The sequence below is a fragment of the Mya arenaria genome, chromosome 7 (genome assembly GCF_026914265.1).
Source record: "Mya arenaria isolate MELC-2E11 chromosome 7, ASM2691426v1".
Classification (NCBI taxonomy): Eukaryota; Metazoa; Mollusca; class Bivalvia; order Myida; family Myidae; genus Mya; species Mya arenaria.
In genome coordinates this window covers 16,990,578-17,008,749 of record NC_069128.1, presented here as the reverse complement: position 1 = coordinate 17,008,749, position 18,172 = coordinate 16,990,578, and the positions used below count along the sequence as shown (strand labels likewise).

At 36.8% G+C, this 18,172-nt stretch overlaps 1 protein-coding gene across 1 annotated transcript in view; it reads left to right on the top strand.

Moving 5' to 3' along the window:
* The first annotated feature begins 12,088 nt into the window (after positions 1 to 12,088).
* The window catches only part of LOC128240966 (mucin-16-like), a 30,928-nt gene continuing 24,844 nt past the window's right edge, over positions 12,089 to 18,172 (top strand). The window contains exons 1-3 of the mRNA XM_052957953.1: positions 12,089 to 14,357; positions 14,529 to 15,599; positions 15,762 to 18,122. Coding sequence (XP_052813913.1) covers positions 12,089 to 14,357; positions 14,529 to 15,599; positions 15,762 to 18,122 — 5,701 coding nt within the window. The remainder of the gene's footprint in view (positions 14,358 to 14,528; positions 15,600 to 15,761; positions 18,123 to 18,172) is intronic.

Below are 18,172 nucleotides of genomic sequence, written 5' to 3'. Positions count from 1 at the left end.
TTTATCACGTGGTAAACACCGAATTAATAGTTACAGATCGAAATTGCATCGTAGACCAATGATATCGGGCATACATACATTCCTTTACGGTAGCGCTAGTCATGTGACTTGTTGACTTGAAAAGTAGGGGATGTGGTTATCAAATCGATTGCTTTGTGCAAGGGAAGGCCAATTTAGGGTTGCTTTGTTAGAATCCAAACAATGGAGCATTTTTGCCGAAAAAGATTTTTTTTTCTGATTGGTATGATTCTCTTTGAAAATCGTCCATGGACGCATTGTCAGTCGCACAAGTGTACGCGATGATGTTTAAAATACCCCCTCGTAATGTACGCGTATTATCAAAATCCGCACTGTGCGGACTGCATGTTAGCAGATTTCGTAATTATTCATAAATTTTGAATAATTGAACATAATACTACCACAAGTACTTAATCGTTGCCTGATATAAATAAATTTTATTTAAACAAATATATAGAATAGAGCAGAACATATAATAATTTATCAAGACTTTCATTACATAAGACTACTTCTAGTACTTAATCGCCACTTAATAAAAATACATTTTATTTAAACAAATATATAAAACTGGACAGAACAGAATAGAACAGAAAAAAATAATTTATTGAGACTTGTACTAAGTACATCATCTTCTTAACAAAAAATATATAATTATTGAATACATGGTGAAAACACAGGTAATACAATAATAAGTCAATTAGAATACAAATGTATGGTTATATTAAATTACATGAGGATGAACAAAAAATCGATCATTATTATAATCAATATATAGAATTGTTTATCATATACGTAACGCTTCTTTGATAGTAAAAGATAGTTTTATGAGTTCATGTCTATCTGTTGCATTTAACAGTTCAATAAATTTTCGTTCCAATGGACAAATATAATAATGACTTATTTCTATTTTTTTAGTAAGATCAAAGCAGGGTAAATTAAAATGGTATTTGTCTTACAAGGGACTTCTGCTCGATGATCAGAGCCTTTTACGTAGCATTCTAATTAACACAGAGAGAAAACAGACATTGTATATCCGGTCATAAGAAAACAAATCAAACATTCCATCCTTAATTTAAGACCTTTGGAAGGTTCATCATGAAATAAGATGCTGAAGCTTCAACTCATGACGTTTAAATGAGGAAATTGCAGAATAACCGAATTACCACAATTTTATTGTTAACGTCTTTCGTGATCTTTAAGATGTGCCCATTCTTTGGTTGATAAAAGAAAGTGATAAAGTCAAGTTAATTTGACAAGTAATCATATAAGAAAACATAGCAGACATGGTAACCATATTTGTCAAGAGGACCCGGATAAATGCATTTACGCAAAAATAAAGCTCCATTAAGGCGGTTACATAATAATTAAGCTTCGAGGATTATATATAGATAAAAAAGTGTCATTCAAAGCTTCTTAAACACCCATCAGCATCAGAAAGCTAGGGATTACGGGCACATGGTGTAAAGGGGATGAACTATTATGGGCTAACGTTCTAAGTGCATACATGGGCGTACATAGGCATTCTCCAGTAAGCCCGGGTGTATATGGGCATATTCGAGTACGCCCGGCGAACAAAGGCGTACTCCAGTACGCCCAGACGTAAAACGGAATACCCTAGTACGCTCGGACTTATATGGCTATACTGCAGTTCGCGCGTGCGTAAATAGGCATACGCCAGTACGCCCGGACGTACATGTGCATACTACTGTACGCACAGACGTACAAAATAATGCTCCAGTAGGCCCGGGCGTACATGGCTATATTCCAGTACGCGCGGGCGTACATAGGCAAACTCAAGTATGCTTGGGCGTACATAGGAATACACCAGTACGCCCGGACTTACATATGTTTAGTCCAGTATGCCCGAGCGTACATAGGAATACCCCAGTACCCTTGGGTGTACATATGCATACTCCAGTAAGCCCGAGCGTACATATGCGTATTCCAGTACGCGCGGGCGTATACAATAATTAAGGTTCCCTTAAAATTGCAAATGTTTTAAACTCGAAATCAAAAGTGAATATCGAAGGATGTAATCGGAACATACGTGTAACTCTTAAACTTACTCGTAACTTGACCGAATTTGAGCGTTTATAATACTTGAAGATGGTTTCTTCAAAACAATCTGCGGCAGGGGACACTACTCCATTATAATGTTGATATTGCGCAATAATGTTTTGACACGGCGCCACCCGTTTTTCGGTTAGGCCTAAAAAATATTTTGACTAGGGTCACATCCTTTTTAAAAATAGGTAGGGTAGGTAGACCTGTTTTATTTTTTATTAGGCTGATATAAGAATGTCATTTTATCATAGTGGAATGGTGTTAAAGTAATTTTCTGTATAAGCATTTAAGGCTTTTAGCTACATATTGTATACATATGTATTTTTTTTTTATCAAACTATTAAACTGACTATAAAAACGGTAGGGTCGGGTTACCCGAACCAAATGTATTTTTTAGGCCTTATCGAACAACGAATGCCGGTATTGATGAGTAATGGATATGTTTGGTTTGTTTTCGTGCAAACGTAACACGTAAATTTTGGTCTATACAGAGACCTGTACCATTGAGCACAGTGGATTAACTTTAAGGAGGTTCATTTGTACAATGTGCAATAGCATAAGATAAGAACAATAAAGGCTGTTCAAAAGCAAAGCTATGCTGATGGCCAAAAAAAAATGATAAAACGAAACATTCCATTTATACATCTGTTGAAAATTTTGGCTTTGTGGTATTGTAGAAAGCAAGGTTCTGTGCTAAAAGAAGAGATCATAAATTACATGTAACTTTTTTCTTTTTCTTTAAAATTAAGTGAATAACCACAATTTAAGTGGATAGCTGGCGACAAATATATGCTGCATAAGATGTTCCAAAGTGCCTAGTGTTTCAATAAATATCCTGGGACCAATTACCTACTCACAGATTTAGTTTATGCACCAGTCAATTGTAACCACGTCCCTCCCCAGGTCCGGGGGTTTACAGGGGATACCCGGGGAAATGGGCCGTGTTTTTACCTCCTAGGTGGCCCCGTTGTGTCGGGTGAATGCGGTGGGTTTGTCTTCGCGCAAAATATAGCGGGGAATGGGCCTTATCTAGGGTCCCTGGAGTGTGTTGGCATTTCGCGGAGATTTTACGGTTCTTCCCCGTAGGGGGATTTTACCCGGGCTTGGCTTGACCAAAAGTCAAATTCCATGCTTTTCCCCGGACCAGGGGGTGGGGCGTGTTTACAATTGACCGTCGGTGCGGGGGCATTTGGCGGGGATTTATCAGTTGGTCCCCTCAGGGCGGGGATTTTACCCGGGGTTGGCTGGACCTAAAGTAAAAGTCCCCGCTATTCCCCGAATCTGGGGGGCCGTGGTTACAATTGCCTGGTGCATTAGACTGGCAAGTTAAAAATAGTGACTTAAATATAGCCCCCCCCCCCCGGAAATCGGAATCGCCAGCTGTCAAAATTCGCAGACCCCACCACCTGCTCGAGCATTATAACATTGATTGGCGCATAATCTAAACCTTAACAGTATATACTTCTATTTGCTCATAAAAAGCAAAACTGTTCTAAAGCACGTTTAAGGTGTTGAAATATTCAGAATTATTATATTGTTATTAAACATCGCTTTCAATATTACCGATTTTTTACTATTTATAAAGCTTTCCCCAGCATGATTTAGACACGCATTTTGGATATAGAAAACGAAAGGTCCAATTAGTAGCAATTAATATAGCATTGGTTCATTTTCAGATTTTTTCATCAAATTCCTGCTGCATCGATAAAGATGTTCCGATGATCGATTGTAATTAAAAATTGATAGATTGGGCCTGAAATCGGCGACAATCGATTGTATTTTATCATTATCGATCATCGATTCAACCGGCTATTTCTTTTTCTTTTTTGTTCTCTCGGTATATAAGTTCGGTTATTTTCCGTCGATTTTCTTCATTGAGTTCATTTATACATTCGGAAGTGTTTAGTTTTTATCGTTTTGACCGAAAGCAAAACAATACTAAATTACGTCAAATATACACAAAAATGTTAGCATAAGAAAACAAAAAAATCAATTTGGTACATTAAAACAACGCACTCATTATACTAGACTTCTAAAGCCACCACCCGGTTAGGAGCGGCGGCCCATACATAAATCACAACTCATTCAATAAAGTTGGTATCTGTCTCAGCGACAGATCCCGTAATGCCAAATCAAATTCTAAATGCTGGAGTTATCATTTCTGATAGGAAATGCGTTACCGCCCTGCCGATTTCATTCATAAGCTAATCTAGCGTCTATTTGGACTGGACAAATCGGTTGTAGCTCTCAAATGTATCAAGCATTTACAAACAGCGCGTAATTGAATTGATCAATGCTACTTTTATCGATGGCCAATGCGTTTGAAATTAAAATTCATTCTGAATTACTATTGATAAGACTTAATCAAAGGAATGGCTTGTGCATCCACTCAGCAAATTTTAACGACGTAGTTTGGTACTCCATTTGTGATCTTCTAGTGACACAAAGACACACCTTATACTAGAATGATTAACTTAGTATTTGATCTATGGAAATGCAAAGTTCCCCCCCCCCACCCTTCCCGGCCTAAGCTCAGACTTGTGACTGATCGTAAATATGGGTCCAGGCCCCTATATCTCGAAAATACTGAAGTCAAATCTCAACTCTCAACTCATTTAAGTCAAGCATTTTTCGGTCAAATTGTTTGTTTTTGTGGTAAATAAACAGATCGACATTCTTTAATTTAAGCATTTAGGCTTTGAGAAATAAATAGGTTCCAATCTTTAGTATCCACACCAATCCCTCTCCCCAAGCCCTACCCTCCCCCCCCGCCCCTCCCTCCCCCACAACACCTACACCATCACAGAATACAACAATAGTATGTGATGTATAGCATGCTTTAAAGTAATAACGAGATTAGGGTTTCATGTTTAAGTTATGTCAATGACACATTATAATCTCAATGCTTGAATATTTGTGGTTTGATTTTTTATCAGCAATTTGCTATCAAAGCTAAGATTAAGTAAAAAAAAACAACACGTAATGATTATGAGATTGAAACACACCCAACTTGATAAAATGCTCGAAACGAACAAGTATAATTTAATATAAAAATGCGATTTATTATCTGAAAGCTATGCTACCAAAATTTATAATAAATTTCCAAAAGACTTGATAAAGCGACTATCGAGGGATAATGAGATCATGGTGACAATGTCCGCTGTGTCTGCAGGATTTCAAAATATATATATTACGTTTTTGAATGGTTTTAGTTTTTATCATTTAAATATTTCTTAAAGGCTTTGTTTAAGCATGTTCGGCATAATAATCCCCTGCTGCGCATCCCTTGTTTATTGTACTGGTATCACAAAGCGTCCAAGTTTGTGTATTTTTTTCTGGCTCTGGGCTGTTTTCTGTTGGCACTATAAAAGTAGATAATCACCTTATCTAAACATATTCATAGCTATGTTATTTATTAATTTGACTAATGGGAAATAAAATATAAACAAATAGAGTTATATTAGTTTTAGTAGTTAATGAACTGATATAGTTCAGTCCACTTTAAATACATGATCACCATTGTTATATACAAATTGTGATGCATCATGGTTAACGCATATTAATCGGCTAACTCTATATATGACATAACTCTAAGAATTCTAATTCTAAAGCATAGTAATATGTTTTTTTTATTATTTGAAAAAGTAAACAAACAATTTGTTTTAGACCTTTTTAAAAAAACCAGAACTGCACAGCAGGATCTGATAGTCATTAGACAGCAAACAACAATGCAGATAACGATCAATACACAGAAGTTGTGTACTATACACGAATGGGGTCGGGGGGGGGGGGGGGGCACTTATAGAAGGCTTAAACTAGGCCTTTAAGCAACGTCAAAGCGGGGAAGATTTTATGAAATACAAAGGCGAAGGAAGTCCGGATGCAGTACCGTAGCTTTCCTAATAGCCCATATAACAACGGTATGCGAAGGTTGGGCCAGTACTGCCCCTTCAATCCACTGGCGCGTGCAAGTCACACATAGGGCACGGGACTCTTCTTCAATCCACTGGGGCGTGCAAGTCACACATAGGACACGGGACTCTCTGGGAAGACAACTTCAATATATAATCGCAGCTGATAGAGCCTCGACGAAGACCAGCGGTGCAGGCTAGAAAGAGCAGCCTTTCAAATTGTCACTGGCGTGAGACCACTCTAGATGTCATTCATCGCTTCAAAATTATTTCTTTTGCATATGGCCCACAAACCGATAGGGATAAATTTATCTTTTCGGCCTCAATATTTGTTCCAGAACTGAGAATCCAAGTTGGCCTGTGTACTAGCCCAAAAGCATAAAAGCAAATTGACAGATACTAGTGGTATTTCGATATCTTCTTCTAAGAGTAGCATAAGTAACCTCCCCCGAATAAATACCCCATCCTCCTTTAGTGTGTATTTTTCTTTAAGTTTTTTAACTTATACTTATAGCCCATTGTGAGCCAAAGAAGCCGAAAAGGTCAGAAAAAGGACCCCGAATTCGCCGTCAATCTTACTCAGTTATGGCTATTTTGGACAGAGACGTACTTTCGTATAATATTTCGGAGATGAATCAAAGGGGATCGAAGTTATTCAAGAACTCAAAAAGTATTTAGTGGAGGTAGATGTTAAACCTTTTCAGCTCTCTGAACTACTAATGCTAGTCAACGATTTTTTTTATAATTTAATAGTAGTTTTCAACAACTATAAATTGGAACCCGGTCTCCGACACATTTTTTTTTTACATTTTGCTACTTTTTTACAATTATGATATCAAAGCGTAACACATTCTATTAGATAATTGTCCTGAGACTCGTTACAGAAAAAAATATTTTTGGTGCCAATCTGTGACACAGTCCCTTTAAACGTACTACATACTTAAAGCTTTGGCTATAGATATAGGGGCGACCTGGAGATAAGGCTCAATCCCCTGAAGCGGCTTTCCCATACCCAAGATAAAATTTCGGAATATCTCTCGTCCAAGTTACGTGGAACTGAACGTAAATAAAGTAATTAATGCAATGAATGAAATGATTTCATTCCAAGTATTGAAGATTAGTAAACACTAATTTCGACCATGTGACTTTTGAAACATTTTCGGTTACAGTTCTGAGCTATTGGATATTAGAGGAAATAAATCCATTTGAATTTAATTTTAAATAAGTTGTCATAACAAAGAGATTGATTCGTTTGGATTTGGATACCCATCCCGTGAAGATATTTGTTGTTATTTGGTGGAAAAACTGAAGTGCATAAAGGTTTCAATTTTCGATGAGGATTTTTACCATGTGAGGCGAAAGGTACTGAAATGTTTTATAAATGTTATTAATATATGAGTGTAGTTTCACAATTATTTTCTTAGTTATTCCGTACATTTTTCAAGTTGCGATACGCATTTCATATTTGATACTTATAGTTTAATGGAAACTAGAGACACAAACCCAGTAGTCGCAAATGGAAGAAAACTAAGCCCTATTTAGAGGCAAATGACAAAGTCCCAAATGGCAATGAACTGGAGACACTCGTTTAAACACCACGCACATAAATACAAAACCTCACATTAAATGTTGCATTTGCATGGTTTATGGCAGGGACCTTTTCACGAGTTGACGTTAGAGGGAAGGGGGGGGGGGGGGTGCGTATCTTAGGGGCTCAAGCTTTTGACTTGCGCCTGTCCCTCAGAACAAACATAAATGATTCAAAGTGTAGGTAGGGGGTTTTGGGGTACTAACAATTTCTAGTCCGAAATTGTTCATTTTGGGCGTAATTTATTCCTTTTTTTCTCTCAGAATATTATAATGAAATAAAAATAAACATGGACTACTTATGGTAAGGGGGGGGGGGCGGCTGTGTGTGTGTGTTGGGGGGGGGGGGCGGCTTAATCCGCTAGTGTATGGGCAAAAAGTGCATGCACACGCGAATTCCCAAGGGGCAACATTTTCACTCGAAACGATTTGTAGCATGTTTGGAGGGTGGGTAAAATTGCCCCGTGGCTATATCATTCATTTTTACACAATAAGGGATAGGAAGTTTTAGGACAACTTGATTTAAAATTTCATTTTTGTACTTTTCACGAGATTTTGCCCGAATACAGAATGGTTTCTGAACATAATATAAGGTCAACATAATTAAAGAAATAATTAAAGAAAAACTAATACATTGAAGGAAACATAAATGCAAAGAGCAATCTTGGAAATAGATGGATTTCACTAATTATTATTAATTATCGTGATACTATACTCGCTATGGCCAACATAATGACTGTAAGCGAATTATTAATGGATGACACAATTCAATTATATATTTGAGAAGCGTATCTTTGTGTTTTCGAAAAACAAATCTAAATAAAAGAGACTTAAAAAATGTTTAACTACGCGTACGAATATGTTTCCATAATGTTAATACATTATTTGCTACATTTGGTTTAATTTTATTATAATATTATAACATTTGATACTCTTAAATATAGAAAAATGTTTCAATTAGAATACAAAGATAACATCACCAATAACATTGATAATAACTGACCATAGTCTAGTACCTTGGCATATTTAACATGGGATATGTAATAGAAAAGATACAGTATTTTAATTAAGATGCACTTCAAACAAAGAGAATATAATATATAGTTTACTGAACGTTTCTCTATCTTAAGAAGATAGTTTAGTTTAGTGTTATGAAATATTCTCTACATAAACGAGGTTGCATGCTAAGTGCAATGTTAGCTTCTTCCTCCCAATAGTAATGCATATTTGTTTCAAAGAAAGTTACTGTATCTAAATATGGTTACATGTAATGTCCAATGAAGGCTTCTCTATCTAAACAAGGTTGCATATTTAGTCCAATGAAAAGTAATCTATCTAAGTGATGTTGCATGTTTATTCCAATGAATGTTAATATATCTAAGCAATGTTACATGTTTAGTCCAATGAATGTAAATATATCTAAGCAATGTTGCATGTTTAGTCCAATGAATATTAATATATCTAAGCAATGTTACATGTTTAGTCCAATGAATGTTAATATATCTAAGCAATGTTGCATGTTTAGTCCAATGAATGTTGATATATCTAAGCAATGTTACATGTTTAGTCCAATGAATGTTAATATATCTAAGCAATGTTACATGTTTAGTCCAATGAATGTTGATATATCTAAGCAATGTTACATGTTTAGTCCAATGAATGTTGATATATCTAAGCAATGTTACATGTTTAGTCCAATGAATGTTCATATATCTAAGCAATGTTACATGTTTAGTCCAATGAATGTTGATATATCTAAGCAATGTTGCATGTTTAGTCCAATGAATGTTGATATATCTAAGCAATGTTACATGTTTAGTCCAATGAATGTTGATATATCTAAGCAATGTTACATGTTTAGTCCAATGAATGTTAATATATCTAAGCAATGTTGCATGTTTAGTCCAATGAATGTTAATATATCTAAGCAATGTTACATGTTTAGTCCAATGAAAGCTTCTCTATCTAAATCAATGAAAGCTACTTTAAATAAACTAAAATCCATGTTTAGTCCAATAGAAACTACTCCTCACTATATTGCATGCAAGTCCAATGAAAACTTCTCTATATAAACAAGGTTGCATGCTTTGTCGAATAAAAGCTACTCTCACTAAAAGTTGTTGTATACCGTCGAACCCGGTTGGCTCGAACTTCCAGGGACCACCAAAACACCTCGAGCCTCGGAAAATTCGAGCCAAGCGGGAAGTATTACCTTCAGTTGATAGAAAGCGGTCCTTCATACCCAGTTCGAGCCAAAGAGGAATTCGAGCCAAGCGAGTTTGAAACAACTTGGTTCAACTGTACATGTATACAGAACAATGAAAGCTACTCTCTCTGATCAAGACTGCATGGCAAGTCCAATGACTCATATTTCTTTCATGCTTTTCGATGAAATATGGAGTTCTAACGGTGAAATAACAATAGTGAAGATTTGAGCCACGGACTCCAGAATTATGATTTAGAAGCGTTACTAATTGAGCGATCCTATCGACTGTGACATTGCATTGCAAATTTACTTTTGATTTTCCGACTTCTGGGCTTGTTCCTGTATTTTTCATTGTATTTTGCTATTTAAATAATCGGGTAAAAATCAACATGACTCACTAAGGTTTATGCGATTTTAACAACGACTTATGTTGCCATTAACTTAAGATACATAAGCTTTTAGAAAGCGATATTTGATGTCTTGTCAAATCCATGGAGATTCTCAAAACACTGTGAGGATCATGCTCAAACGTCTTGTCTTGTTTAGATTGAGGGACATTCTCAAAACACTGTAATACTCATGCTCAAACGTCTTGTCTTGTTTAGATTGAGGGAGATTCTCAAAACACTGTAATACTCATGCTCAAACGTCTTGTCTTGTTTAGGTTGAGGGAGATTCTCAAAACACTGGAATACTCATGCTCAAACGTCTTATCTTGTTTAGATTGAGGGACATTCTCAAAACACTGTAATACTCATGCTCAAACGTCTTGTCTTGTTTAGATTGAGGGACATTCTCAAAACACTGTAATACTAATGCTCAAACGTCTTGTCTTGTTTAGATTGAGGGAGATTCTCAAAACACTGGAATACTCATGCTCAAACGTCTGGTCTTGTTTAGATTGAGGGATACTCTCAAAACACTGTAATACTCATGCTCAAGCGTGTAGTATTGCTCAGATTGTGGGAGACTCTCAAAAGACTGCCGTGATCATGCCAAAACGTGTTGTATGTTCAGATAAAAAGAGAAGTTTAAAAGACTGCCGTAATCATTCTCGAGCGTGTTGTCTTGTTCAGATTGGGGGACACTCTGCCATTATTATGCCCAAACGTGTTGTCTTGTTTAGATTGAGGGAGTTTATCAAAACACTGCTCAAACGTGATGTCTTGTTTAATATTGATGTTTATTCTCGATGAAAAAAAACTATTTTTTATGGTAATACCATGTTGCTTAAAGACGATAGCCTTTCTTGTCACCTTTTTCAACATGCAGAGATAACAGTAGTTTTATTTATTTTTTAAGTATAAAAGTAGGGATTTAAGGGCAAAATATAGCGATAGAAGGGCTCTTTACTTTACTTTACTCTTACAAGAATGATCAAATAAGTGGCTGTAACCTGTTAACCAATTGTAATTGTCATGCATTGTATCTAGGCTTAGAATCCAGAGTTCTCTTGCAGCACTGGTATATTGCTGCATCAAACTCATCCTCCAAAATGAAATTGTTTCTTAATAAGATCAAGATATAGATAATTAATGCATTAACTTGTCTCTTTTTGCTTGAACATTTTTCACAAAAAAATAGGAAGTACTTAGAACGAAATACGTAAAAAAGTAGGAGACTAACAACATATAGGAAAAGAATGATCCGCCAAAAAGCCTGTTTCAAAATAGAGCACTATACCTGAAGTGTACTTTATTTCCAAAGCCAGGGAATGACAAAATAATGAAAGGATTATTGTAGACCACTCTCTCATGTTCTAATACAAGGGTTTGGCACTCAACGGTATCTTATCAGAGAGCTATTTTCCATATCATTGATTACATAACTTCCTGCAGATTTCAATAAAAATGAACAGTAATTGCTAATTTGGGATTAAACTCTGAGTGGCACTTAAACCATTGTGTTTTGTTGAATATTTTGTCAAAAGACAAATGTGTAGTCTAAGTACTATGACGTAAAGCCCATGTATTTTGAATAAATAAAAAGAATACCAATAGCAAACACACATTTACAAATATGTACTACATATGAATATTAAACATCCGTGTGCTACTTAACGTGTTACTAAACCGTGTAATTGTATGACTAAAATAAGAAACTGTGTTTACAAAATCTAATTGATTATGTTAAACAAAAATGAATGTCTTATAGAAAAACACAAACATTATGTCGTATGATGTAAAATTCAACGTTGTTATTGCCTTTGTACACAAAAAAATAAAATGTTTCTTTCTTTCAGTGAAATAACTTCGAAATGATTGCAAAAATAGCAACGCTTATAATAGCGTTAATATTAACAATGGCAAACATCGAGAAATCCATCGCAACAACAACGCCTACTGTCGAACCTTCTGATAGTAAAATTATGAATGATATCAACACTGTGACAAATATAACAACCACAGTTGTTAGTGTGAACGTTAAAGAGATCTCGACTGTAACAGATTCCCCGATCACTGTAAAAATGACATCAACTACAAAAGTGAATGTAACTGATAACAAAAATGTAACAGAGCCCCCGATGGCTGTGCCAAAGACAACAATTGCAAGTGCGAATGTAACAGATAAAACCACCGTAACAGATACACCTATCACTGTACCAATGACAACAACTGCAAGTGGTAATAAAACAGATCACACGACCAATACAGATATACCGAACACTGTAGCAAAGATAACATCTTTGTTTTTGAAACTAGCAACAACTTTAAGCGCAAATGTAACAGATATGATCAATGATACAGAATCAGTGATCAAAGAACCAATCAAAAAAACAAGGAGTGTTAATGTAAAAGTGAACACTACTGTAACAAAGTCCCCGATCACAGTACCAAAGACAACAACTTCGAGTAAGGATGTAACAGATAACTCGAGTAACTCAGATATACCGATGCCTGTACCAGTGACAACAGCTGAAAATGCGAATATACCAGATAACACCTCTGTAACAGATATATTGACCGCAGTACGAATGAAAACAACTGCAAAAGTAAATGTAAATATCACTGTAACAGATACACCGACCACAGTACCATTGAAAACAACTGCAATTGTGAATGTAACAGATAACACCACTGTAACAGATACACCGACAACAGTGCCATTGACAACAACTGTAAGTGTACATGTAACAGATAACACCATTGTAACAGATACACCGATCAATGTGCCAATGACAACAACTGCACGTGTGAATGTAACAGATAACACCACTGTAACAGATACACAAACAACAGTGCAATTGACAACAAATACAAGTGTTAATGTAACAGATAACACCACTGTAACAGATACACAAACAACAGCGCCATTGACAACAAATGCAAGTGTTAATGTAACAGATAACACCACTGTAACCGATACACCAACAACAGTGCCATTGACAACAACTGCAAGCGTTAATGTAACAGATACTACCAATGTTACAGATACACCGACAACAGTGCCATTGACAACAACTGCAAACGTTAATGTACCAGATAACACCACTGTAACAGATACACCAACAACAGTGCCATTGACAACAACTGCAACTGTGTATGTAACAGATAACACCACTGTAACAGATACACCGACCACAGTACCAATAACAACAACTGCGAGAGTAAATGTAACAGAAAACACCACTGTTACAGATACTCCGACCACAGTCCAAAAAACCACAACTGCGAGTGTTAATGTATCAGAAAACACCACTGTAACAGATACACCGACAACAGTACCATTGAAAACAACTGCAAGTGTGAATGTAACAGATAACACCATTGTAACAGATACACCGACAACAGTGCCATTGACAACAACTGCAAGTGTGAATGTAACAGATAACACCAATGTAACAGATACACCGATCAATGTGCCAATGACAACAACTGCAAGAGTGAATGTAACAGATAACACCACTATAACAGATACTCCAACCATAGTCCCCGAAACAACAACTGCAAGTGTGAATGTAACAGATAATACAACTGTATCAGATACAAAGACCACAGTACCAATGACAACAACTGCAAGTGTGAATGTAACAGATACTACCAATGTTACAGATACACCGACTACAGTCCCAATGACAACAACTGCAAGTGTTAATGTATCAAATAACACCACTGAAACAGATACACCGACAATAGTGTCATTGACAACAACTGAAAGTGTGAATGTAACAGATACCACCACTTTAACAGAAACACCGACTACAGTTCCAATGACAACAACTTTTAGTGTGAATGTAACAAATAACAACACTGTAACAGATACACCGACAACAGTACTAAAGAAAACAACTGCAAATGTTAATGTAACAGATAACACCACTGTAACAGATACACCGACAACAGTGCCATTGACAACAACTGCTAGTCTGAAAGTAACAGATACCACCACTTTAACAGAAACACCGACTACAGTTCCAATGACAACAACTTCGAGTGTGAATGTAACAAATAACAACACTGTAACAGATACACCGACAACAGTACTAAAGGCAACAACTGCAAGTTTTAATGTAACAGATAACACCAATGTAACAGATACACCGACAACAATGCCATTGACAACAATTGCAAGTATGAATGTAACAGATACTTCCACTCTATCAGAAACACCGTCTACAGTGCCATTGACAACAACTGCAAGTCTTAATGTAACAGAAAACACCACTGTAACAGATACACCGACAATAGTTCCAATGACAACAACTGCAAGTGTTAATGTAACAAATAACACCACTGTAACAGATACACCGTCAACAGTGCCATTGATAACAACTGCAAGAGTAAATGTAACAAATAACACAGCTGTAACAGATACATCGACAACAGTGCCATTGACAACAACTGCAAGTGTGAATGTAACAGATACAACCACTCTAACAGAAACACCGACAACAGTTCCATTGACAACAACTGCAAGTTTTAAAGTAACAGATAACACCACTGTAACAGATACACCCACAACAGTGCCATTGACAACAACTGCAATTGTGAATCTAACAGATAACACAAATGTTACAGATACACCAACAACAGTGCCATTGACAACAACTGCAAGTGTGAATTTAACAGATAAAACCACTGTAACAGATGCATCGAACACAGTACCATTGACAACAACTGCAAGTGTGAATGGAACAGAAACCACCACTGTAACAAAAACACTGATCACAGTACCAAAGACAACAACTCCGAGTGTGAATGTAACAGATAGTAACACTATAACAGATACACCGACCACAGTTCCAAAGGCAACAACTGGAATTGTGAGAATTGGAACAGATAACATCAATGTAACAGATACAACGAGCACAGTATCAATGACAACTACTGCGAATGTAAATGCAACAAATAATACCACTGTAACAGATACACCGACAACAGTACTAAAGGCAACAACTGCAAATGTTAATGTAACAGATAACACCACTGTAACAGATACACCGACAACAGTGCCATTAACAACTGCTAGTCTGAATGGAACAGAAACCACCACTGTAACAAAAACACTGATCACAGTACCAATGACAACAACTCCGAGTGTGAATGTAAGAAATAACAACACTGTAACAGATACACCGACAACAGTACTAAAGGCAAAAACTGCAAGTTTTAATGTAACAGATAACACCAATGTAACAGATACACCGACAACAGTGCCATTGACAACAACTGCAAGTATGAATGTAACAGATACTTCCACTCTATCAGAAACACCGTCTACAGTGCCATTGACAACAACTGCAAGTCTTAATGTAACAGAAAACACCACTGTAACAGATACACCGACAACAGTGCCATTGACAACAACTGCAAGTATGAATGTAACAGATACTTCCACTCTATCAGAAACACCGTCTACAGTGCCAATGACAACAACTGCAAGTGTTAATGTAACAAATAATACCACTGTAACAGATACACCGTCAACAGTACCATTGATAACAACTGCAAGAGTAAATGTAACAAATAACACAGCTGTAACAGATACACCGACAACAGTGCCATTGACAACAACTGCAAGTGTGAATGTAACAGATACCACCACTCTAACAGAAACACCGACAACAGTTCCATTGACAACAACTGCAAGTTTTAAAGTAACCGATAACACCACTGTAACAGATACACCCACAACAGTGCCATTGACAACAACTGCAATTGTGAATCTAACAGATAACACAAATGTTACAGATACACCAACAACAGTGCCATTGACAACAACTGCAAGTGTGAATTTAACAGATAAAACCACTGTAACAGATGCATCGAACACAGTACCATTGACAACAACTGCAAGTGTGAATGGAACAGAAACCACCACTGTAACAAAAACACTGATCACAGTACCAATGACAACAACTCCGAGTGTGAATGTAACAGATAGTAACACTATAACAGATACACAGACCACAGTTCCAAAGGCAACAACTGGAATTGTGAGAAATGGAACAGATAACATCAATGTAACAGATACACCTAGCACAGTACCAATGACAACTACTGCGAATGTAAATGCAACAAATAATACAGCTGTAACAGATACACCGACAACAGTACTGATAACAACAACTGCAAGTGTGAATGTAACAGAAACCACCAATGCTACAGATACACCGACAACAGTGCCATTGACAACAACTGCAAGCGTTAATGTTACATATACCACCAGTGTAACAGATATACCGACAACAGTGCCATTGACAACCAATGCAAGCGTTAATGTTACAGATAACACCAATGTAACAGAAACACCGACCACAGTAGCATTGACAACAACTGCAAGTGTGAATGGAACAGAAACCACCACTGTAACAAAAACACCGATCACAGTACCAATGATAACTTCGAGTGTGAATGTAACAGATAACAAAACTATAACAGAAACAACGACCACAGTTCCAAAGGCAACAACTGCAATTGTGAGAATTGGAACAGATAACATCAATGTAACAGATACACCGAGCACAGTACCAATGACAACTACTGCTAGTATGAATGAAACAAATAACACCACTGTAACAGAAACACCGACAACAGTGTCATTGACAACAACTGCAAGCGTTAATGTAACAGATAACACCACTGAAACAGATACACCGACAACAGAGCCATTGACAACAACTGCAAGCGTTAATGTAACAGATACCAACACTGTAACAGATACAACGACAACAGTGTCATTGACAACAACTGCAAATGTGAATGGAACAGATTACACCAATGTAACAGAAAAACCGACAGCAGTTTCAATGACAACAACTGCAATTGTTAATGTAACAGATATCACCATTGTAACAGATACTCCGATCGCAGTACCAATGAGAACAACCGCAAGTGTGAATGTAACAGATAACAGCACTGTAACAGATACACCAACCACTGTTCCAACGACAACAACTGCAAGGGTTAATGTAACAGATAACACCACTGAAACAGGTACACAGACTACAGTCCCAATGACAACAACTGCTAGTGTGAATGTAACAGATAACACCACTGTAACAGATACACCGATCACAGTACCAATGGCCGTCCCAATGACAACAACTGCTAGTTTGAATGTAACAGATAACACCACTGTAACAGATACACCGATCACAGTACCAATGACAACAACTGCAAGTGTGAATGTAACAGATACCACCATTTTAATAGATACACCAACAACAGTACCAAAGAAAACAACTGCAAATGTAAATGTAACAGATAACACCACTGTCACATATATACCGACCACAGTACCAATAAGAACAACTTCGAGGGTAAATGTAATAGATAACACCACCGTAACACATACACCGACAACAGTACCAATGACAAGATCTGGAAGCGTAAATGAAACAGATACCACCACTGTAACAGATACACCAACAACATTCCCAATGTCAAATACTGCGAGTTTAAATGTAACAAATAATACCACTTTAACAGAAAAACCGACAACAGTACCAATGGCAACAACTACAAGAGTGAGATTCGGAACAATTGCAAGTGAGAATGGAACAGATAACACTGCTGTAACAGATACTCCGACCACAGTACCAATATCAACAACTACGAGCGTGAATGTAACAGAAAACATCACTGTAACAGATACACCGACTACAGTCCCAATGACAACAACTGCAAGTGTGGATGTAACAGATAACATCACCGTAACAGATACACCGACCACAGTACCAATAACAACAACTGCAAGTATGAATGCACCAGTTAACACCACTGTAACAGATACACCGACCACAGTACCAATGCCAACAGCTAAAAGTGTGAATGTAACAGAAAACACCACTGTAACAGATACACCGATCACAGTACCTAAGACAACAACTGCAAGTGTGAATGTAACAGATAACACCACCGTAACAGATACACCGACCACAGTA